The sequence below is a fragment of the Pseudorca crassidens genome, chromosome 1 (assembly GCF_039906515.1).
Source record: "Pseudorca crassidens isolate mPseCra1 chromosome 1, mPseCra1.hap1, whole genome shotgun sequence".
In the NCBI taxonomy this organism is placed as follows: domain Eukaryota; kingdom Metazoa; phylum Chordata; class Mammalia; order Artiodactyla; family Delphinidae; genus Pseudorca; species Pseudorca crassidens.
The window spans coordinates 182,809,880-182,835,631 of record NC_090296.1 but is presented as its reverse complement, the minus strand read 5'-3'; the positions used below and the strand labels follow the sequence as shown (position 1 = coordinate 182,835,631).

The 25,752-nt window shown below is 36.6% G+C and overlaps 1 protein-coding gene across 1 annotated transcript in view; it reads right to left on the bottom strand.

Moving 5' to 3' along the window:
• MALRD1 (MAM and LDL receptor class A domain containing 1) overlaps positions 1-25,471 on the bottom strand; it is a 596,783-nt gene extending 571,312 nt beyond the window's left edge. The window contains exons 1-3 of the mRNA XM_067730697.1: positions 25,411-25,471; positions 13,331-13,666; positions 4,372-4,512 (exon numbers count right to left, since the gene is read on the bottom strand). Coding sequence (XP_067586798.1) covers positions 4,372-4,512; positions 13,331-13,666; positions 25,411-25,471 — 538 coding nt within the window. The remainder of the gene's footprint in view (positions 1-4,371; positions 4,513-13,330; positions 13,667-25,410) is intronic.
• Positions 25,472-25,752: the final 281 nt, after the last annotated feature.

The following is a 25,752-nucleotide window of genomic DNA, read 5'->3' as shown; positions in this document are numbered from 1 at the left end:
TTAAATGCATATCAATACATGTCATTATACATTTGTCCAAATCCACAGAGTGTACAACGCCAAGAGTGAACCCTAATATAAACTACGGACGTTGCGTGAAAATTATGTGTCCATGTAGGTTCATTGATTGTAACATATGTACCACTCTGGTGAGGAAGTTTTGTAGTGGGGGGAGGCTGTGTGTATGTGGGAGCATGGGGTGTACAGGAAACCTGTGAGGTCTCTTCAATTTTGCCGTGAATGTACTCCAAAATTAGAGCCTATTTTAAAAATTACAACTCATTCATAAAAAACAAGTAGCCCAATAAAAATTAAGCAAAATATGTGAGCAGAAAATTTACAAAAGAAGATATATTAATAGCCAATAAGCTCATGCAAAAGAGACCAATATCAATAGTCATCAGGAAAATTCAAATTCAAACCACGGTGAGATACCACCACATACCTAGCAGAATGATCGAAATGAAACCACTAAATAGAAAATATTAACAAAGGGGCAGAACAACAAGAAGTCTCATAGATTGTTGGTAGGAGTGTGAAATTGTACAGCTACCTTAGAAAAAGCTCTGGCAGTCCTCATAAAAGTAAACATCCATTGATGCAGCATTTCAGTTCTACGTATTTACCAAAGAGAGTTAAAAACATATATTCACAATGACTTGTACAAAAATATTCATACCAGTTGTATTTATAATAGCCCAAAACAGGAAAAAAACACAGGTGTCCATCAATAGGAGATCTGACGAATAAACTTATTCAATTGCAAACTGCTCAGCAATAAAAAGGAAAGAACTCATGTTACATGCTACAACCTGGATGAATCTGAGAGCAAAGTGAGAAAAGTCTTACACAAAAGGGCATACAATGCACAAGTTCATTTAAATGAAGTTCTAGAATAGGCAAAACTAATCTACGGAGGAGGAAAAGGGATTAAAGCAGTGATTATTTTGAGAGCAGAGGATGGGAGCAAGGATTGACTAGGAAGGGACCTGAGGGGACTCTCTGGTGTGACAGTAATGTTTCACATTTTGTTAGGGGTTTGAGTTGCACAGGTGAATGCATTTGTCAGAACTTATCCAATAGTATTGATACACTTAAACTGGTATTTTCATATAACGTAAGATTTACTTCAAAGGGAAAAAAAAAGAACTGTAATGAATACCTAACTCCAGCACAAGGACAAACTTTTTCTTAAGGGACCAAATAGTTTAGGCTTTGTCGACATACAGTCACTGTCACAACCACTCAACTCCAAGACTGTAGTACAAAAGCAGCCACAGACAATTTGTGAATGAATGGGCATGGCTGTGTTCCACTAGAACTGTATTTACAAAAATAGGAAAATGACCCACAGGACATGGTTTGTTGATCTCTGCGTCTAGTTAATGATACCATGTTGCCGTATTTGCGGTAAAGTTATTCCTGCAACTTTCTCTGAATGCATAGAAAATATGACAGATTGATGGATGGAGAAAGGGTTGGGTGGATGGATAGATATTGATAAAACAAACATAGAATAGTAATTTTAATTATATAACCTAAGTGGTAGGTATATGGTTAGTCGCAGTAAGTTTTTTCAAACTTTTTCACATTCTTGAAAATTTTTATAATAAACTCTTGTTGGGGGAACATACAAATAAAAAAATAAGTGGGTTCATAGATCCTGTTCATAGCTTACTAGGCAAGATAGAGCTAATACGGCCATAAATTAAGAAACACAGTGTAGATGAAACTTTCAAAGCTATTATGTGCTGCCAAACAATCCCACATGACCAAAGAAATGCTGCAGAAATGGGTCCTGCAGGTGTGTCTGTGGAGGATAGCAAAGGACCTCCAGTCCTAGACTATGATCATCATACCTCCCTAGAACAAAATAAAAAGACTGGATGCTGTTTAATAGTGTGTGTGTTTCATAATATAATATATGGGTTTTAGACCCAATTTAGCAATTGGTTAAAATAAGTTCTCATAATCCCATTTAAACCTAATTTTAAATACCCAAATAAGAAAAATAATCTGTGGTATAAAAGGAAATATTAACTTTCCAAATAATGTCTTTTATCTTTGATAACCTATACAGTTTAGGTTTACAGAGAACTATATATTTTAAAAACCTCACGTATCACCTTTACCATGAGCTGAATTCTAGAATTATTTTAAACTATTTTTATAAGAATTAAGAAAAACTCATATTTGTTATAAGAAAAACTTTTATATTCTTATAAGAAAAACTATTATATTCCATTCTTTTAAAAAAGTTTTACTATCATTGCAAAGATATATTTGAATTTGTGTAATGATACTATTTTATCTAATTACAATGTTATACACTTTTAAAAACCAATACTACATCTTAATCACTTTGCCTCAAGCTTTAGTAGACTTCAAATATTGACACAGTGATGTTTTTAATGTTCTAATAGATTTTCAAACTTAGCTCTGAAAACTTCTCAAGGCATTGATTACATGATGAAAGATATTAATCTGGAGCACTGACAAATTATTTCAAGTGTAAGTTAATCAAAAATTTTATTACTACTCATGAAATAAGGATTGTTGAATGGAGACAAGATTCCAGCATGACTACTTTTTCCATAAACATTTTCAAGCACCTTATATCTGAAGGCAAAACATTTGCTTATTTAAAGCAGTCTCTAGGGAAATACTCATATTTTAACATTTAATTGTAGTTATAAGAGATGCATCACTATTATTAAAACCACTAGCCTTCAATTATTATGCTAGGCAACATTTTGCCCCTCTTTCCCTATGAGGCTTATAGTATTATTATTATTTCCATTTTACAGATGAGGAAACTGAGACCACACAGCTAGCAGGTTAGCAGGGCCAGTGTTCATACACAACCAGTCTGACTCCAGAGATCTTAAATTAAACCAAGCGATATAGCTAAGATAGTGTCTGCCTATATAACATTTCAATTTTGATGTGAATTGATCCCATTTTATCTCTTTACTAGGCTATCAAATGGCAAAATAAGAAAAGAGAAGGAAGAAAGAAAGAGGGAGGAAATGGAGGAGAAAAGAAAAGGGGTGGAGACCCTGATGTTGTCTAACTTCAAGACGAGGTGGCAAGAAGAAGAGAATCAGAGCCACATATAACATAAAAAGAAAATATCAAGTATGCTGCCCATGATGGAGACTAAGGTAAGTAGCTGTATACTGTGAAAAATCTTCCTCTAAGTAAAAGGAAAAAACAGTGAGGAGGTTCTAAAAGGGAAATGGAATTACAATGGCTAAAATTTGGGAACCAGATTTAATATCACCATCTAACACAACTGTATCCATAATAAATGTTTCATGTAATTGCAGTGAGTCGGTCCTGTTTGTGAAGTCTGGCTCCCCCCGTTTTTATTTTTAGTGATAAAGTTGGCTTATTCCTAACAATTGTTAAACACTCTTTTTTAAAACTTACTTTTGTCATCAAAGCCAAGGACAATAAACTCCATTTTACTTACATAAGAGTTAAAATTAGGAACACCAAAATTATTCAGAAATGTACTAAACATCAACTTTTATCAGGTATTTTATGACAAGCTCTACTTACAATATCTTACTTAGCTCTCAAATCCTATCTTATGATAGATTTTAGAGTTGAGAAAACCAAGGTTTAACAAAGTAAATTGCTCAAGATTATATAGCTAGTGACAGCACCAGAATTCTAACCACATGTATAGTATTTATGTAAACATTTCCAAACCACTAACATCTAATCACTTTAAATTGTCTCTAGGGAATACTCATATTTAACATTTAGTTGTATTTATTTGAGAAAAGTATAAATTTTATTAAAAAATCACCAGCCTTCAATTAGTTATGCCAGGCAAAAGATTACCTCTTTTCATACCATGTGTAAGGCCATCAGGTGAAGGCAGGCACAGAAGTCAGTTTTTGCTTTACTAAAATATCTTAATCACCTGGTATAAAATGGCACGTGAATGAACTTCATTAGTTAACAACTAAAGAAATGAATAAATGTCTGCCTCCAGAACTCCCATCAGAGCTTTCTAGTCAGCCGAAGAATTCAAGTATTACTAGAGAAAGCTAAAATCAGTCTAAACAAAAGCAAAGATATTTGACAAATTAACCTATGGAGTACTATGTTTAAATTTCACAGTTTCCTTACAGAGTCAAAATAGCTAGAAAATCCCAATTATTATCTAGATAGACCTTTGAGGTCCCAGGAACCCAATTATAAGTATCTAATATGACATTTTAGAATCATAAATATCTTGAATATAGTTAAAGAATGTATAAAATTAGACATCATCATCCTTAATATCTAACCATCAGCTCTGATTCTACTGCCCTTACCAACCACTTGACCAAAAAAAAAAAAGTTCAAAGCACTTACCAGACATATCACCGTTGTGGTCATGAAATGGAGGTGATGGGCCAGTTATCCCACTCCTCTTTGCCCAGCCAAGTCGCAGACTCTGATCTTGCATCATACTACAGAGTCCATCCTCAAAATCACATCTTTCATAGTTTGAGCCTAATGGGAGAAAAAAGAAATCCACTTTCACAACCCCACATGTGGCTTTTTAAGAAATAAAACAATAGGTGAAAAAGAAAGCTTAGGAACAAATTACAAAGAGATTAACATCAGGATAATTTCTCACAATTTAAGTCTACTTCATCAATGCAAAGCTTTTTTGCATATGACATTCAAATAAATCACCACATATTAAAAACCAGTGTGGTCATACAGAAAGAATGCCACTCATGAGGTCAGAAGACTGAGGACCTAATCTTGATTTTGTCTCTTATTAACTGAGGGCCTTGCTAAACCACTTAACCACACCAAGCCATTTTCTTCACCTATGAAATTGAAATAATGGCATGCTGCCCTTTCTCCCTCAAATGACTGCTGTGAGAATCTTATGACATAATATATATATAAATACAACTCTTAGGCACCACAAAATATGAGGCATTATTATTAAGGTTACATCTTCACATCCACCTTAATGTTCCAGCCATATCAGAATTTCAGGTTTGGGCAGACCATTTCAGAGAGGACCCTCTGATACAAATTCAGCCATTGTGGCTGCGACGGAACCCTGGAATTAAGCAAAGCGCCTCCCTGTTGAATCTCAATGTTCTTGAAATCCCTGGTGTTTTTAATCACAACAAGGCATTTTCTGGCTTTTTTTTTTTCTTTTCTTTTTCTCTTGGTATAAGTGATCCAAGAGGCTTGGGAGAGGGAGAAAGACCTGGACACTTGGTTGCTCACAATAACCACCCCCACCAAGGAGGGCTTTATTCCATTATCCACCATCTGTAAATGTCACTCTCTAAAAAAACAGATTAATTCAATGGCAACTATACCGTCCCTGGGTTGTAGCTCTTAGTAACTGGAGATGTTCCTTTGACAAGCTTGTTCTTGTGCTAACTGGTTGCATTAGCCACGGTGGTTATTCTGATTAATAGATAGACAGTGCCTGGCAACCCAGTCACAAAAACATAATTTTTAGTCACATTTCGGAAGAATATTACTTAGTAATAATACATCTGGTGCATATCCTTGAGAACATCCATGTGAGTACTGAAAGCTGAATTAGAAACTACACTTTTAAACATTATCTAAACCTGCTTTATTACCAATGGTCTATTTTATTATTTTCAGTCCTAGATTCCTTATTTTGAAAGATTTTACAAAGCAGCTGTATTCTGTAATGTTAACAGGTATCTTCATAGCCACGATTTACTGAGGGAGATCAGTGCTAGGCATTCTAAGTGCGGTAGTTTATTTACTCCGCAAAAAACCCTTACGAAGCAGGCAGCCAGTGAACGTTGGAGCCAAGATTGGAACCAGGTCTATTTTGACTCCAGACCCTGAATTCTTAAAGCTCTGTTCCAAGGTCTCATTGTTAAGCCACTAACCCACTTTTACCTCTAGAATTAGAGGCCTGTCAGAGTTTCTAGTACTGAGGAAACCAGTATTTCCAGGCAGAATTCATGTCATTCTATCTAAAAGCTGAGAAACTTGATTAGTCTGTGAATCATACCGTGCTTAAATTTACAATTGCCTTAAGGCCTTTGAAATATTTAGAATATCCAGAATATCCCAATCATTACCTCATGGACCCCTAGTGGTCCAGGGAAGCTGGTTAAACAGAAAATGAACTAAATTATATAGTTATTTATATATGAATGTGCATGTCATTCAACTAGTTATGCATGTGTATCTTCGTAAGTATGTATGTTTTCAAGTCTCTTTCCAATGATCTACTTGTGATTACAAAATATTCTAAACTATTTTTTATCACCATATTTCAGCAATTATGTGTATGAAATGTACACACACACTCACATAGGTGTCAAACAGTTTTCAAATACCAAGAAATTACCTTGCATTACAATTACTTAGTTGATGTCTGTTTCCAATGTCCTTTGTTCTCTTTAATAAACAAGGATGATGATGATGTATTCTGGAAGTGTTAGAACTAGAAAAATAGCTAAACGAAACATTTTTATTTCTGAATAGTCTCAACAGGGGTTCCTTTTGTTACAAAATGAATCTAATGAGCATACATTTTTCAACTAATTGTTATTAAAAAAGCAATCATGAACTTCTCATAACTGCCAGATTATTCAAAAATGCATCAGAAAATTTTCTAAGTATTCATTTTCCTCCCAGTAGAGAACTGTGTATTTTAAACCATTTGAACAATTTTTCCTGAATTGGGGTTGATTTGCCTTTTATACTCTCGCATCCCCCACATCTACATTCAAATCTGATAGTACTTACTATACTAAAGTGTGTCTGCGTGGGGATATTCCTCCTACCACAGCCACGCTGCAGTTGGACAACATATGGAATGGGAGGAATGAGATGCAGGAACTTAGGAGAATCCATGTTCCTCGGCTTTTTGAACTTGAGCAACTCATCATTTTGTTTTTAATTTTGTGATCCCACAGGTCCAGCATACTGCAGCGAAAAAGAGAGGGTATCTCCATGTTGTGCTTTGAGGTTGCTTGGAAGACCCAATTATCTTCTGAATTGGCTTCCACCATGCCAGATTCTCTCATTAAAATTTTACTGCAGAGCCATTCGTGGATTCAATCATTAACACCATAAGTGAAGAAAAATATTAAACTATATCCTCAAGTGATAGTTAACATAGGGCATGCTTCTGAGAAAATGGTAAGGAATAGAAAAAAATTTTAATAGTGGTAGTGGTGAAGAAATTGATGCAGAACTCGGGATTAACTTAGTATGGATAGATCATCACAATATAAAGTTCTTAGAAGACAGGGAAACTGTAAGAGTTAGGAGAACTCTAAAAAGGAGAGGTAGAAGGTATTAAAAGCAAGCCATTTATTTCACAATTTTGCCTGGGCCTGTATTAATAATGCACGTTTCTTTTCCTCCTGAAAGTTCTATGAGGCACAGTTGTAGACTTTCCTAATGTTAAATCCTGCTTTTCTTGGAAAACTGTGCCAAAATATAAAATGCATCATTTTAACCATTTCACGTATATAGTTCTGTGATAAAAACAATAATTCACATTGATATGCAACCATCACTACCATCCAAGTCCACAACTGTTTCATCTTCCCCAGCGGAAACTTTTCATTCCTCCCTCCCCTCAGCCCCTCGGAACCACCATTCTACTTTCTGTCTAAAAATTTGACTACTCCAGGTACCTCATGTAAGTGGAATCATGCAATATTTGTCCTTTTGTGATTGGTTTATTTCACTTAGTATAATTGTCCTCAAGGTTCAGCCATGTTGTAGCATGTGTCAGAATCTCCTTCCTTTTAAAGCTGAATAATATTCCACTTACGTATCTACCATATTTTATTTATGCATTCACCTGCTGGAGGATACTTGGGTTGCTTCCACTTTTTGGCTTTTGGGAATAAGGTTGTTATCAACATGGGTGTACAAAAATCTGTTGGAGTCCCTTTTTTCATTTCTTTTTGATATGTCTCCAGATTTGAATGGCTGTATTATACAGTAATTCTATTTCTAATATTGAATGGAATTGCCATACCATTTCCACAGAAGCAAAAAGGCTTTACATTCCCACCACCAATGCACAAGTGTTCCAATTTCTCAACATCTTTGCCAATACTTGTTATTTTCTTGGGTTTTGTTTGTTTGTTTATAATAGCCATCCCAATAGATGTGAGGTGGTATCTCATTGTGGTTTTGACTTGCATTTTCCAAATGATCAATGATATTGAATATCTTTTCATGTGCTTATTGGACATCTGGATATCTTCTCTAGAGAAGTGTCCATTCAGGTCCTTTGTTCATTGCTTGTTTTTTGTTGTTGAATTGTACGAGTTCTTTATTTATTCTGCATGTCAATGTCTTAGATATATAGTTTGAAAACATTTTCTTCCATTCCATGGATTGACTTCTCATTCTGATAGTGTCCTTTGATACACAAAAGTTTTTCATTTTGATGAGCTGTAATTTATTTAGTTTTTCTTTGTGGCCTGTGATTGCCAAAAAATCATTGCCAAATCCAATGTTATGAGGCTTCTCCCCTGTGTTTTATTCTAAGAGTTTTATAGTTCTAGCTCTTACATTTAGGTCTTTAACCTATTTTGAGTAAATTTTGGATATGCTGTAAGGTAGGGGTCCAAGTTTAATCTTTTTGCATACAGATGTCCAGTTTTTACCACACTGTTGAAAAGACTATTCTTTCCCCATTGAATGGTCTTGGCACCCTTGTCAAAAATCATCTGACCATCTATGAGACAGCTAATTTCTAGGCTCTCTATTGTATTTCATTGGCCTATGTGTCTGTCTTTATGCCAATTCCATATTCTTAATTACTGTAGCTTTGTAGTAAGTTTTGAAATCATTAAGTGTGAGGGCTATAAGATGGTTCTTTTTCAAGATTGTTTTGGATATTTAGGGTCCCTTAAGATTCCATATGCGTTCTAGGATGAATTTTACTATTTCTGCAGAAAATATTCTTGGGATTTTGAGAGGGATTACTTTGAATCTATAGATCACTTTGGGTACTACTGACATCTAAACAATATTAATTCTTCCAATCCATGAACATGAGGTGTCTTTCCATTTATTTGCATCTTCTTTAATTTCTTCCAGCAACAATTTTTTGTTTTCATAACCTTCGTTATGTTTAGTCCTGAGTATTTTATATTGTTTGAGGCTATTATGAATGGACTTTGTTTTATTTCCTTTTTAGATTGTTCGTTCGTGCACAGAAATGCAACTGATTTTTGTGTGTTGATTTTGAATCCTGCAACTTTGCTTAATTTGTTTCTTTGTTCTGACATTCTTTTCATAGACTTCTGGAGTTTTCTACATTTAGAATCCCATTTTCTGTGAACAGAGATAATGTGACTTGTTCATTTCCAATCTGAATTGCTTTTATTTCTTTTTCTTATCTAATTGCTCTGGCTTAGACTTCCAGTACTATGTTGACAGAAGTGATGAAAGAGGGTTTTCGGTCTGTCATCATTAAGTACGACATTAGTTGTGGGTTTTTCATATACAGCCATTTGTGTGTTAAGGTAATTTCTTTCTATTCCAAGATTGTTAAGTGCTTTTATCTCCTTCCCTTCTTGAGGAAAGCTATTTATTACATAGTTACAAAATTTTACATAAATTTTACTGTTTAGAAAATGATTTCCTTCATGTAGATAGCATATAATAACATTTGTACAAAGAATTACCTCCCTTACTCTCATTTAATGTAAAAATTAATGGCCAGTTCCTGCAAAGGATGAAATAAATTCAAAATAGTCCAATTAAATGAAAGTAAAATTTATTCTCAAAAGTAGATTTCCACAAAAGAGTGCTATTATTTGGCCTGGCAATGTGAAACCATTAATTAATTTTTATCTGGGAAATGTTTATCTTTCACACTGAACTAATTTTATTAGTTTCATTGAAACAAAAACAGGAAAAACTGTAAATCAGAAAGGTATGCGATAGCATATGGAATTACAACTTCCATAGCTCACACCAGAATTATCTAATATTACTTAAGTTGGAATCTTGTCATATAGTTGCCTTTAATCTCAAGCCATTGAGCACATCTTTGGCAAGAATTTGACATAGATACCATCATTGTCACATGAGAAAAAGATTTCCAAACCATATTTTAACTATAACACTGTTTCAAGATTAGTAAATTTCACAGAATTTGTTATAATAGCCCAAACTGAGACATTTTGCTATGATGAATAGGAGTTTTAGTTGATTAATAAAAAATATGTTTAAAACATTTTGCATCCAATGTAGTGGTAAGATAAATATTGCACATGAAATCTCACATTTCACTCTATTAATGCTTATCTTCAAGTATTTTAATGAACTTCTACAACTACTTTTAAAAGTAGTTGACATTTATGTCATCCTACTGAAGAAACAATGTACTTACTATCATCTGATTAAACACTACCACCTCTCAGATTTTCAGAATGCACCTCTAATGTAATTTTCACACATTTCACATACAAATTTAGATTTATATGAAGTAAAGACCTTTTGAAAAAATTATTATTCCTAAATCCAAAAAAGTTTGCAAAAGAAGTTAGGTAATACTTCAAAACTTTGATATATTTCATCAAAGTATTAAAAATAGACCAAATGGAAATGTTCTTAAGCAAGACATGTACGTAGGGGAGAAATTATTTAACTGAATATATTTTTCCATTTTGAGTCACAGTAATTTTAGCTCTAAAAGTAAATGTATAGAACAGTTAATGTTAATACTAACTTCAGGTATGCTACAGTAATTATCTAATTACTGGAGTAATTTGAGAAAATACTGGAGTATTTTCTGGTAATATTCCAGTGGTAGGAACCCACTGCAGGGGATATATCTCAACATTGTAACACTGTATCAACAGTACAGTTTATAGTCTTATGGTTGACTCGAATCTGAATAGCAACATAGGTAATATTACTGTTTTACTGTTGAGTAAAACTAAAACAGAGTAAAGTCTTTATATATCAAATAATTCTGAACAATTACTAGAAGAGAAACTAAATTATTGCTGTGCTTAATAGAATGAGGAAGACCAGGCAATGGGGTTCTGCGTAGAAGCAGACATTGCAACACTAGAAACATAATTTTTTAAAAATACCCAGATCAGTACCACAACATGTACTTCCCTGGCTCAGGATATTAATAAATTCTAATAAAGAGAGATTCTTGTCAACATTAGAACCAAATAGTTGTTACACCTAAAAATTATTTTTCTTGCTCACGATTTATTGTGTTCAATATTGTGTATAAATAGAATTTGTTTCATTGTGAAGATTTAGTCTTTTTAAATCTAATATCTTTAAAAAATACCGAGTTAAAATAATAGGTTCAAGTATTCTGAAAAACAGGTCCATCATGTAAAATAAACAAATTTTCAAAAACACTATTATCAGTTGCATCCAAATTTCAACTTCAACTATGCCAATTTCATTTTAAAAGTCAACATATTAATCTATTTCTTTAAAGCTCACACCATTTGTACTTTAAAGAGGGTCACAGATTAATTTTTTTCCCGAAATGTGACTACTGAAACATCATTATAAAGTCAGCTTCGGTAAAAAAAAAAAAAAAATCTTGTCTATAATTTTAGCATCACAAATTTTCAAGAGAAAAACTGCTTGGCCATCATTATTCCTCCACAATATTTTCCCCCTAGTGGTACAAAAGAAACTCACGCTTTAAAGTGATTCTCAATTTTATCTACAGGTTATCCCATTTTAAATAAAATACCAAAGTGGAAACTTCTCAGAAATGAAAAGCGAAAAAGCCAAAAGGTGACCTCCCAGTGTAACATTTAAAATGAAATTTGTTTATTCGACAAATCTGTTCCTTCACTCTCCTCTAAGGCTGGGCTTATTAGTATCTTTCATGTAGCTGAGACCTCGCCCACTGGGCGGCTTCCCCTTCTTTCGCATTAACCTTTTCCCTGAAGCAGGACTACGCATGTTATCACAGCAACCACGCAGAAAGGAAGCTTCAGAGGGATTAGTGGTGGAAGGGACTTTGCATTTCTTGTCAAACCAACCGAGTGGTTCATCTTAGCTGCTCACCAAAGAACAGCAAGGGCTTTCCCCAGACAGGCCAGAGAAAGGACAGCACATCCACATGTAGCGTCTCTGGGGAAATGGGACAAATATAAAATGAATCCCTGTCTTAGGAATTGTTAAACACAAAGTGCAATCAAACAGCACGATCACAATTCCCAAACTATGGGAGAAAAATCTTCCACCTGTTTCCTTCTAAAGGGAAGAAATTATTCAGTAATCACTCCTCTTGTTTTAAAGTAATAACGACTGAATATTTGAATAGAATTCCAACAATGGTAAAATCAAACATGTAGAACCTTATGTAGGAGAAAAAAATGAAGAATTCTGTAAACACTAATTAATATAGTATCTGAATAAAAAGTAGAAAATACGTTTGAGCATACTGCTCTAAAATACTAGACTCAGTGCCTCTAAATAATTGACAACAGTTACTAAAAATCAACATGAATGAACCTATTTAATTGTATGATAATGTTTTTTATGAAAGGTGACTGTAGGAAGGGCGCTAGTTCCATTGTTAAAATGCAGTCTTCTTTCAGGATGTGATACTGATAATAGAAACTACAGAAACATGCATGTCTCTACCCATATCTTCCCTTGGTGAACTTTTATTAATGTTATACCTGGAGTATTTTCCTGCCAGTGAGATCAGTTTATCTCACTTTATGACCTCTTATAATAAACTGGAGGTTCAAAATCACACAGTTAGTAGATGGTTTACCCAGGATCCAAGTCTAGGCCCTGCACTCTCTGATGCTTGCACTCTTTCCTCTGCCTTAGAATCAAAGGATATAAGTCATTTATGCTCCGTGTATGAGAGGTACCAACTCACTTGGTGGTAGTGTCCTATAAGCAAAAATAAAATCTTCTCACCCAACCTAAACTTCATTTCAAATATTCCCATACTGAACTCAAACTTAAGCTCATAATTTCCATCACAGCATTTTGAAACTGCAGTCACAAGCTTCTTTCAAATCTTGTTTCACTGATATACCATTAAAAGCTACCTTTCTACATTTCACTCCTTCTTTATACTCGGTAAAACTGATTCAAAATACATCCCATTTAGTTAGAATCTTAGCAATCTGATACCATTTAATTAGAGTTATTTTTATTTGTGGATCTCTTTCTTAAAAAGAGTATTTTAGTTTCTGACTGACTCTAAACGCCTATAAATGGGATCCGTGCAGGGCCAGGTGTCTTAGCCTCCCCAGGCGGCTCAGCAGCCTCTGGACTAAAGGTGGACAGGACTTGGAGGAGGGAGAGGAAGGGAACTTACATTGTTGTTCATCGCTCATGTCGCCACACTGATCTGTGAAGTCACACACATTGTCAGGAGGCAAGGAGACCCCATTGTCACACTGAAAGGCTTCCATTCCTTGCTGAACCAGTACAGAGGTGAAAACGCAGGAAACCCAAAGGGTACCAAAAGCTTCATCCTTCAGGAAAGCTAACATTCTGGCCAGGCAGAGGAGCACTGTCTGACAGGTCTTCTTAGAGATCAGGCCGTTGTAACGGGTGCGTTCATAATTAAAAACATTCTTTCTCTTGTCTCCATTTTTTGATTTCCAGATTTGCCTCTTATGACTGAAACTGCTGGTAACTATCCGCAACTCTTAACAAATGAGTCCAAGGCAGTTCATTTACTCTTTCAGGGGAGTGTCTTTAGAAAATATTTAACTTGAACAATTGCACCATTTCTCTATCTAGCTAAGCACAGATGTTTATTGCCCTATGTATACCATGTTTAAACAATTTAAGCCCTTATGATAAATTTTTCTTTCAGGACATAGCATTAACTACTAAAGGGCAGGCACATAAATGGGAGGAAAATTACAATAAAGTTATAAGTAACATAAAAAGGTTCTATATTAATTCCTATGCTTAATCATGTTCATGTAATTTAAAACATTGTCACTAAAACTCATGCAAATACTTCAGACCCAATTATTAGAATTGTTTCATGAGAATGAAATGCTTGTCCTCTATCACTGAATGGAAACTTTGCATTGTTTGCTTAGATAAACTGAAAACCACAGGATTTTAAAAACTGAAGGGACATCGGGGATCATTATTTTCCAAATCACATTACTTGGACACAAGAAAGTTAAGGGATACTTATGAGGAAACACAGTAATTTGGTATTAGAAACTGGAATTCAAATATCCTGCTACCGGGTGCAGTGTTTCTTCCTCTGCAGTACACGGATTTTCATGTCAATGCATCTTCATGTGCTTTTACAAGTGAAACATACAATTTCAGGATCCATATTCAGAATGAAGAGTACACTAAAGTTCAGAACACCTGAACTTTATATTATAAATAATAACATTTTATGAAGGTGAATAATTATAGAAATTATATGGAGTTAAATATTCAAAAGATTCCTTTATATTTGATTTCTTAAAGGCATCTTGAAGTTCTATTCAAGTATCTTCTTTTAATTTCTGCACTATAACTGCAAGAGACGGAGACACCAAGACTATAAGAAGAGACTGGAGAATGCAGGGTGGAAAGAACCATAGATCAGGGACAGAAAACCCTTCTGTGCTTTTAAAGAAGATACAAAGAAAGCAGATTTTCCAAATATTCTAAGAAAAATGACTCAGTAAAAACAATATTCTAAGATATGAGCATTCAGAATTCTAGGAGGAAAATCCATAATTTGCCCTATTACAATTGACCACTCCACACAATTTAGCATTTCATCGCTCTGTGCTCCATTCCAATTTCAGAAATATTTATTCTCCTTACCTCTCTCTTTGTAAATGAATTCTAAGAAACACATCTACTTCTCTCTTTGTGTATCTCTTAAATGTTGACTATCCTTATAGTTCCACATTAGTCCTCCTCTCTGCTCAGATTATACATTTTTCTAGGTTTTCTCTTCATGCTCATAATTTCAAGTAATATCTATACGTTGTTATCTCCCCAATCTATATCTGAAGTCCTGATATGACATGTTACTCAAACCAATATCTTAAGTGTTCTTCCAGCACACACACACACACAACACATAGCCTAATTGACTTGTCTACTTGAATCAAAAACTAATTTCATCTTCCCTCCCCCCACCCAACCAACCAGTCTGTCTTTACTCCCCTATTCTATATTGCAGTGAACGGCGCCTTCTTGCTGTCCATCTTGCCAAGCCAGGAACCTATATGTTGGTCCTGGACTACCCTTACCCGTTCTAGCCATCAATCATCAAGTCTCACACATTCTATATATGTCAAGACTCCATCAATTCTCAACTCAGCAATACCCTGAACCAGATGTTTCCACTACCCAAAACTCGTTTCCCATTCTTCAGGCAGAGTGATAATTCTGAAGCATAAAGCCACGCCTACATATTTCCGGAAGCGCCATATTTTCTAGCACGGCTTGCAAACACAGCTCACCTTCCGCAGTTCACTGCTGATTACATCTTCCTCTGTGTTCTCAGTCAAGATCTTACTCAGTTATTACACTAGCAGTTTTCTGAACATGCCACCTCTAGACTCCTGATCTGAGATCCCTTTCCCACCCCAAGCACCAGGTGAACACTAATTATTCTTTAGTTTCCAGCTTCAAGGACTACTGCTAAAGTATCCTGGCTTATTTTCTCAGGCTGAGTTAAATTTCATTCCTGGGTTCTCTCACAGCCTTCTCTTCTCACTGATCTTAGCACTTCTGGGGCTGGTGTGGTCATTGCAGGCTTACTTCAGTGATTCCTCCATTAGTCTGTAAGATTGGAGCTGGATTGTGACTTTCTCACTATTGTATCCCCAGTTACCTGCAAAGTTCCTGGCAGATAGATGTTGCTCAATAAGTCATTCCTTATTGAATGTAATTTATCAGGGCTTACCATCATTTCAATTTTTGCTAGGCACATGTAAATAAATGCAAGATGTGAACTTTTTTTTTTTTTTTTTTTTTTTGCGGTAGGCGGGCCTCTCACCATTGCGGCCTCTCCCGCTGCGGAGCACAGGCTCCGGACGCACAGGCTCAGCGGCCATGGCTCACGGGCCCAGCCGCTCCGCAGCATGTGGGATCTTCCCGGATGGGGGCACGAACCCATATCCCCTGCATCGGCAGGCGGACTCTCAACCAGTGCGCCACCAGGGAAGCCCAAGATGTGAAATTTTTAAATGCCATTACATAAAAGATATATAGAGAAAGGGCCCAAATTTGCTGTCTCACTGAAATAAAAGAAGAGATATTTATCCAAAAAGAAAAAATAAGATATACATTTCTTGTGTTCAATGTGGCTTTTCTATTTCTAAATCTCATGCTATTTTTAAAGGCCCTTTAGATTTTGAAATTGCAATTTGTGTTTCATTGGCAATGCACTACACCATCCCCCTATACTAAATAAATAAGGAATGCATCATATCAAAGCTCATTCCAGGTTTTCCTTTTTAAGGAAGGAAGGAAGGAAGGAAGAGAGTAAAAATGAGAAAAAGTTAAGAAGAAGGAAGAGAAAGATGAAGCACAAGAGTGTAAAAAGGCACACAAACACAGAAACATTTCAGTTTTACATCCGGATTCTGAATTTAGGTCCCGTAACATTTTATACGTTCACTATTTTCCATTTAGAAAAAAAAATCACATATTTCATTGCTGTCATAGCTGTTTACTGCCTAGTTTCACCTGGGAAACTCCTTTATTAACTGTTACCACCTACTAAAAATAACATTACTCTATACTGTTTCAAGTGCCATTCATCATTTAGACAAGAAATGAACTGGAATGGTGGCACCTAAGGTAAATCAGTATAATCCAGTAGTATAATAGTTTATAAAGTAAATTTATATTTTGTTGCCAAAAGATAAAATTATATTCAACTGATAATTTCTCTATCACTTTTTCTCTACATATACCAAAAGGGGCAAAAAAATAAACTGGTAGCAACCAGAGTTTTTTTAATCTAGTTTATTGAGGAAAGCTAACACGTCTTAGAGATCCAGTGCTGTAACACTGGGCTGCGGGCATCATACATATTGTCTCATTATGTCCAAAACATCTTGCATTGTTCCCTACTTCTACTTTAAAAAAAATATTACTCAGTTGTCCAAGATCACAAATGATGGAGCTTGACTATATAATTTTAATTGAATTATAATGCTTCTGGATGAGACTTCCAAGAGGCAAAGTGACAGAGCAAATTCATTTTAAAAAGAAATGACATACTGTTTTATCTTTTTTAAAAGATTGAGCACCTACTTTACACTAGATATTGGGTGTAGGGAGATAGGAGAGATACAATGAAAGATAAGACAATACACCTAACTTACAAGGATTTACAACCTGGGAAGTGCATATACGACCTTTATAAAAAATGTACACACACTGCTTCTAATTTGGTCTTAAAAAGAGTGGATTATGTTTTCTATAAAAAAATAAGCCAACTCTCAAGCTACAAAGAAGGTAGATGTTGTATGGAGTGAGATATAAAATGCTTTAAAATATATAAATGAGGGGCCTCCCTGGTGGCACAGTGGTTGAGAGTCCGCCTGCTGATGCAGGGGACATGGGTTCGTGCCCTGGTCTGGGAAGATCCCACATGCAGCGGAGCGGCTAGGCCCGTAAGCCATGACCACTGAGCCTGCGCGTCTGGAGCCTGTGCTCCGCAACGGAAGAGGCCACAACAGTGAGAGGCCCGTGTACCGCAAAAAATAAAATAAAATAAAATAAAATAAAATATATAAATGAGCCCTGAGCCTACAAAATGCAGAGCAAATTCCCAAGAGTTGAAAGGGAGATAGAAGGAGACATAGCCAATGCAACAGAGTTTATTATTGAATGACTGGCCTCAAGAATATTTTAAGGAAAATTCCAGAATTAATGTGGAATAATCATTGAAAGAAAGTATGAGATGCAAGAAGAAGGGGTGAGTAAATACTGAAGCTCTATTGCAGATTAAAGTGACCCAGAACCCTAATCTTGAAAGATGAACTGAGAAAGGTCATTAAAAGATTTCTATTTACATAAGATAGGGAAATAGAAGTGCTATCACTACAGAAAGCCAGAGGAAGAGTATGCTAGGAAAAAAATTCCTGGCACCTTCAATAAGGATTCCCATAGATTATGACCATCCAAATAAGAGCTCACAGCGAAAAATTAACCAGCAAATGACAAACAAGACTCTATGACTCAGGGCCAGCACAAAAAAATAAGCAAAGGTACAATTAGATACCTGATAATGTCATATATTGGCCGTATGTCATCGTGAATACAAAATAATTATGTATCAAGTGTTAAAAAGATTAAATTTTTAAAATAAGCTCTAGGAAGAAGAGACTAGCCATGCTTTTGTTAAAGTGACCAGGAAGAATATAATCACTGAGAATGAAAGAAAAGTAGATGGTGTAAGTAGGAAGAAAATAAACAAATGAATAAAGAATTTAGTGAACTGGAAGACAGGTATTTTTTAAATGTACAAAATGTACCATAGAGATGTACGCACACATTTTACAATATAGTTTAAGACTGTGGAACATAGCATGGTAGGGTCCAAAATATGACTAAATGAAACTTACAGGGGAGATTTTAAAAAAAGAATGGAGAGGCAGTATTTGAAATAAAACTTTTCCAGAAGTGAAGAAAGTCATGCACTCTGAGGATTCAGATGACTGCAATGACTGCAAGTACTTCGAATCCCTTAGCCCTCCCCTCCACCTTCCCTTGATAAAAGAAGTAGTCCTTTCAATTATTCCAATTCTCTACAATCTCTTCGAGAAAACAGAAGCAGAGGGAATGCTTCCTAACTTATTCTGTGAGGATAGCATTACCCTATTACCAAAATCAGACAAAGACAGTAAAAGAACGAAAAGTTACAAACCAATCTCTCATGAACATAGATATAAAAATCCTCAACGAACTACTAGAGAATTAAATCCAAAAATGTATAAAAATAATTATATGCCACTGTATATATTACCAAGTGGAATTTATTCCAGGTATGTAAAATCAGTTCAATATTCAAAAATCAATTAATATAATCTATCACATCAAGAGTCTAAAGAAGTTATATGATCATATCCACTGATGCAGTAAAAGCATTGGACAAAATCCAACATTAATTATAATAAAAACTCTCAGAAAACTAGAAAATAAAGAAATTATCAACTTGATAAAGAACATCTACCAAAAACCTATAGCTAACATCATACTTAATGGTGAGAAACTAGGTGTTTCTCCCTAAGATTAGAAACAAGGCAAGGATGTCCTCTCTTCCTATTCAATATCACACTGGAAGACCTAGCTAATGCAGTAAGACAAAAAAAGAAAAGAAAAGATATACTGATTGGGAAGGAAGAAATAAAACTGCCTTTGTTCACAGGTGACATAATTTTACATGTAGAAAATCTTTTAAAAATCACACATAAAAAACCCCTGAAACTAATAAGTGGTTGAAGTAAGGTTGCAGGATGCAAGGTTAATATACAAAGTTAATTGATTTCCTATATACCAGAAATAAACAATTAGCATTTGAAATTAAAAACACAGAACTATTTTTATTAGCACCCAAAAAATGAAATGTATAGATATAAATCTAAAAACATATGTACAAGAGTAGTATAAAGAAACCTATAAAATTTTGATTAAAAAATCATAGAAAATCTATATAGAGAGATATCCCATGTTTATGGATAGGAAGTCTTAATGTTGTTAACAGCTCTTCCCAACTTGATGTATGGATTCAACACAATTCTAATCAAAATTCCACCAAGCTATTTTATGAATATCCACAAAGTAATTCTAAAGTTCATATGGAAAGGCAAAGATCCACAATAACCAACACAATACTGAAGAACAACAACACTGGAAGACTTCACAACAGTGTGAATACACCACCTGACTTCACAAGTTAGTATAAAGCTACAGTAATCAAAACAATGTAGTACTGGTAAAAGAATAGGCAAATTAATCAATGGAACAGAATGGAGAGTCTGGAAATAAACCCACACAAGTACAGTAAGTTGGTTTCTGACAAAGGAGCAGAGGCAATTCAATGGAGAAAGAATAACCTTTACAACAAATGTGTTGGAAAAACTGGACAACCACATGCAAAAAAATATTAATATAAACATGGACTTTAGAACTTTCATGAAAATTAACTCAAAATAGATTATAAACCTAAACGTAAGAAGTTTAACTATAAATTCTAGAAAATAACATTGGGGAAAATCTAGGTGACCTTGGGTTTAGCAATGACTTTTTAGATATAACACCCAAAGCACTATACATAAAAGAAAAAAAATGGGTGTTTGATTTTATTAAAATTAAAAATATGTCTCTGAAATTCTGTTAAGTGAATGAAAAGACAAGCCACAGACTGAGAGAAAATCTTTGCAAAACATTTATCTGATAAAAGACTTGTAATCCAATATAACAAAGAACTCTGAAAACTCAACAACTAAAAAAAATCTAATTCAAAAATGGACAAAAGAAAAATGGATTATAGCCTTTAATCCAAGACCGGAAACCATAAAACTCATAGAAGAAAGCACAGGGAGTAAGCTTCTGGATGTTGGTCTTGGCAATTTTTTGTTTGTTTGTTTTTGGATTTGACACCAAAAACAAAGGCTGCAAAAGCAAAACTAAACAAGTGGGACTATATCAACTAAAAACCTTCTGCAAAGCAAAGGGAACCAACAACAAAATGAAAAGGCAACCTATGGAGTGGGAGAAAATATTTGCAAATCACATATCAGATAAAAGCTAATATCCAAAATATATTTTTTTAAAAACTCACACAGCTCAATAACAAAACCCCCCACAAATAATCCAATTTAAAAAATGGGCAGGGGCTTCCCTGGTGGTGCAGTGGTTGAGAGTCCACCTGCCGATGCAGGGCACACGGGTTCATGCCCCAGTCTGGGAAGATCCCACATGCCGCGGAGCGGCTGGGCCCGTGAGCCATGGCCGCTGAGCCTGCGCATCCGGAGCCTGTGCTCCGCCAACGTGAGAGGCCACAACAGTGAGAGGCCCGCGTACCACAAAAAAAAAAAAAAAAGGGCAGAAGAATCAAATAAACATTTATCCCGAGAAGACATATAAATGGTCAAAAGGTACATGAAAAGGTGTTCAACATTACCTGGGAAATGCAAATCCAAATCACAATGAGATATCACCTCACACCTGTTAGAATGGTTGCATCAAAAGACAAGAGAAAATTGTGGGTGAAGATGTAGAAAAAAGGGAACTCTTGTGCACTGTTGGAAATGTAAACTGTTACAGCCACTCTAGAAAGCAGTATGTAGTTTCCTCAAAAAATTAAAACTACCATATGATCTAGTAATCCCACTTCTGGGTATATATCCAAAGGAAATGAAAACCAGATATCAAAGACATCTCTGCACACCCATAGTGATTGGAGCGTTATTCACAGCAGTCAAGATATGGAAACAACCTAAGTGTGTCAACAGATAAGTGGATAAAGAAGATGTGGTGCACGTATACAATGGAGTATTGTTCAGCCATGAGAAAGAAGAAAATGGCGCCATTTGGGACAACACAGATGGACCCTGAGGGCATTACGTGCAGCGAGCCAGACAGAGAAAGACAAATCGTGTATACCACTTGTATATGGAATCCAAAAAAGCTGAACTCATAGAAATGGAGAATAGAAGGGTGATTACCAGGGACTGGAGAAGGGGGAAATGAGGAGATGTTGGTCAAAGCATACAAAGTTTGACTTAAAAGATGAATAAATTCTGGGGATATGATGTACAGCATGGCAATTATACTTAATAATACTGTAGTAATAATACCTGAAAATTGCTAAGAGGATAGCTCTTAAATGTTCTCATCACAAAAAAAGAAATGGTAATTATATGACATAACAGAGGTGTTAGCTAATTCCATGGTGGCAATCATTTTTCAATAATATAAATGCATCAAATCAACATGTTTGATACCTTAAACTTCCACAGTGTTATACATCAATTGTATCTCCATAAATCTGGGGAAAAAATTGTAATGAGGGAAGGGTATGAATAGTTACCTCACCTAGAAGATATACAGATGGCAAATAAGCATATGAAACGATGCTCAACATAACACGTGTGCAGGTCACTGTGAGTTAAAACAATGATATAATACTACACATCTATTAAAATGGCTAAAATCCAAAAAAGGAGGAACTCTCATGCCCTGCTGGTGGGAGTGCAGAACAGCGCAGCCACTGTGGAAGACAGTTTGGCAGCTCCTTACAAAACTAAACACACTCCACCTTAACGATCCTGCAATCACACTCCTTGGTATTTAACCAAATTTTTTGAAAACTGGGTCCACACAAGTTATTTATAACACTTTATTTATCATCACCAAAAACTGGAAAATATGAAGAAGTCATTCAACAGCTGAGTTGATAAACAAATTGTAGTACATCTATACAATGGAACAGTATTTAGTGATAAGAAGAAATGAGCTACGAAAAGACATGGAGGAAATTAAATACTCTAAGTAAAAGAAGTAAGATTTGATTCCAACTGTATGACATTTCAGAAAAGGCAAAACTATAGAGGAGTGGGATAGAGAGGGTGGGAGGGAGACGCAAGAGGGAGGAGATATGGGGATATATGTATATATATGGCTGATTCACTTTGTTATAAAGCAGAAACTAACACACCAGTGTAGAGCAATTATACTCTAATAAAGATGCTTAAAAAATTAAAAAATAAAGATTTCAAAGTAATTTAAAAAAAAAACTATAGAGAAAGTGAAAAGATAAGTAGTTGCTAGGGTTCCAAGGAAGGAAGAAATTGATGGGGCACAGAATTTTTAGGGTGTTGAAAGTATCCTATATGATACTGTGAAAGTGGATACCTGCCGTTATGCATTTGTTAAAACCCAGTCCTGCACAACACAGAGTGAACCCTACTGTAAACCATGGACCTTAGTGAATAATAATGGCAATATTGGTTCATCAGTTCTAACAAACATACCACACTAATGCAAGATGCTAATAATAGGAGAACCTGTGGGGGTGAAGCAGGGGAGAGGGGTTATGCCAAACTCTCTGTACTTCCTGTGCAAAGAGCAATTCTCGGTAACCCTAAAACTGCTCTAAAAAGTAAAGTCTATAAAATAAAATTTTTTTAAAAAGTAAAGTCTATTAATGTAAAAAATTAGGCTGAGCCCAGGAACCGAGCAAGAGATCATGATTTTTATTGGGCTGACAACCACCAACCTTCTGCACCTCCATTTCTCCCTTTTCTGCTGGCAGATGTGAAGCAACGCCCTCATTGGCTGCCCATCTGTGTTCCCCCTTCCGATGCCAAGCTCTAATAACCATATCCACAACTTCCTGCAGGTCAAGGCCGTTCAGCTGCCCCTCTGACCTTGAGGATCATTATGGAACCTCAGTTACAGACTCTTGGCTTCTGGCAGTTAGATCCTGCTACCTGGTCTCTATTATTTCAGGGCCCCACCATTCCCTTGGATAAGAATGAGCCACATTCTGTGACCACTTATCTTATCAAAAGGTCTGGACTGCAAAGGAGAGTCACCACTGAATGCGGTGTTGGTGGTGACCCTTTCATCAGCACATTCCTCATGGTCTTGGTCAGTGATGTGCCCTCTGGGCTCCCCCCACCCCTCTAGCGTGTCTGTCTCAGCAATATTCTCTGCCCCGGAAACTCGGGCACATCTACTTTGGTTGCCTTTGTCCATCACTGTCTCCAGGCTGTAAGCATCACCCAAGAAATGAGTTCACCCCACCCCCTGGACTCTTTGCTAGGGTTTAAAATCCTGTGTTGTGAAAAAGTTCTCCCAAGTCCTTGAAGCACTGCTGATTCAGGCCAACATTCCAGAACCTTCAAAATCCAGTCCTGGGGCTCTCCTTAGGCTCTGCACGGTATGGCATGTATGACTGATTCCTACAACTCCTATAGTGTATAATTTCTTTCCTTTGTTATCAAGCCCAGCCCATCCACGGCCAGGTTATGCTGGGATTTAACTCTAGTTATGGGCCTGGCAGCCAAGGAGGGGAGACAGGGACAGCTCCTAAGGAGGGCATCTGTTGCCTTCGAGGAGAGATCTCTGCAGCATCTTGTAGCATGCGGGAAGCGCTGGCCCTTGGAGGACCCTCTCCTACTTTCCCCCAGCCCCCCAAAGGAAAGATTTCGGAGAGGGCGGGGGAAGAGAATGGGGTAGCATGTGGGGAAAGGAGCACCAAATACAAGAGAAAGTGCCAAGGTGCAGCTGTTGGAGCCGCCCTGGTGAGAGACTGAGTAGAAAAATAGACAGTGGCCAGATCACATGGGATGACAGAACTTGACCCACCACTTCTGTGGCAACCAGGCCAGGAAACTAAACCACAACCACTGCAGCAACTGGCACAGAATGGTTAGGACTTGCTCTATAACTGCCAGCTTCTCTCCTTTTATGCCCCTGCTTCCAACTCAAGATCAACCAAAGAGTCAAACACGGTCCCCAAACCAAGCAGATAACATGCCTCACGTGTTATTCATTAGACCCCCTCCAGTTTCCCCATGACAACAACATCCAATGAGGCCACACCTGAAGCCCTTTTTTTCATTATAAAACTTCCCTACTTCCCTGCCTGCCTTTGAGTCTGTGCAAATGATGGCGACTAACTCTCTTGCTAGACCAAGCTGGGAATAAAGAGCCTCTGTGTGTTCTCATTTGGGTGGTCTTTGTTTACTTCCACATCAGTAAGAAGGTTAACACCCGTTCCCCATGCCTTCCAGCTGTTCTACCCATCCTGGGAGAAAGGATGCATCATCTCAGGATTTCAGAGACGAAAGTGCATTAAATGTGTTTAAAGTACAGATCCTCAGTGTGTGCAGAAATTTATGTTAATTCTAGCAGCTAGCCACTCTTTTCGTGAATGTCATGGCACTGCCAGCTGGGGGTGGGGACAGCCCGTACACCTGCCGAGGGGGGCTCCCAGCCAGCCCATTACACCCACAACCAGGATCCCACCCCACTCCCCATGACAGCAGAGTGGAGAGAGAGGTCAACAGAAGGTCAACCTTCCCTCACCGCTTGACGATACCACACCACCGATAGGTTCTGAGGGTTCGGGGCATCCACGTGGATGTTTTAGTCTCACATTTCAGGGTCTAAGGTTTTCCCAGCCAGGGCCTGACCTGAGAATAGCAGGCCTGCTGGCTCTCACTCTGAGCCTTGAACTGCTTCCTAAGGACCTGCAGTTTCTCATCATCCCTCTGCAGGGCACTAATACCACTTAGCAGTAACCAGCCAACTCTGCTGTCTTTGAAAGCTTTGGTTTCAAATAACCTAATCGTTGCATCCTCGAGGGCATTTATTTCCCGGGTCACTACTGGTAAAATCATTAGCAGTTGGGCTGTCACCTTGTGTCAGGAATTATTTTGCCCCACATACCATTCTGAGTGGTGTCCGTTTTACTCACAAGGTCATGAGTGCACCAGTCCCCAAACCCCATCTTACCACCTTCTCTCCTAGACCATTCTTGTTATGCAGGTCTAAGAGCAGATGCTCAAATGGAAGACAAGATACTAATGAGGTAGTAGGAGGGGCGATCCTCATGACGAATAAAGGGCTGGGAGATGCAGGAGCAGGAAAAGTCTTCTAATACCTCGTAGAGAAGCGAGAAGGGAGCTTGGATAGCAAGAATCTGGGTCTAGAGCACAGAAAATTTTCCAGAAACCATCCCTTCACTGTTTAGACATTATAACAAAGCTAATGACATCACCTTAGAGAAAG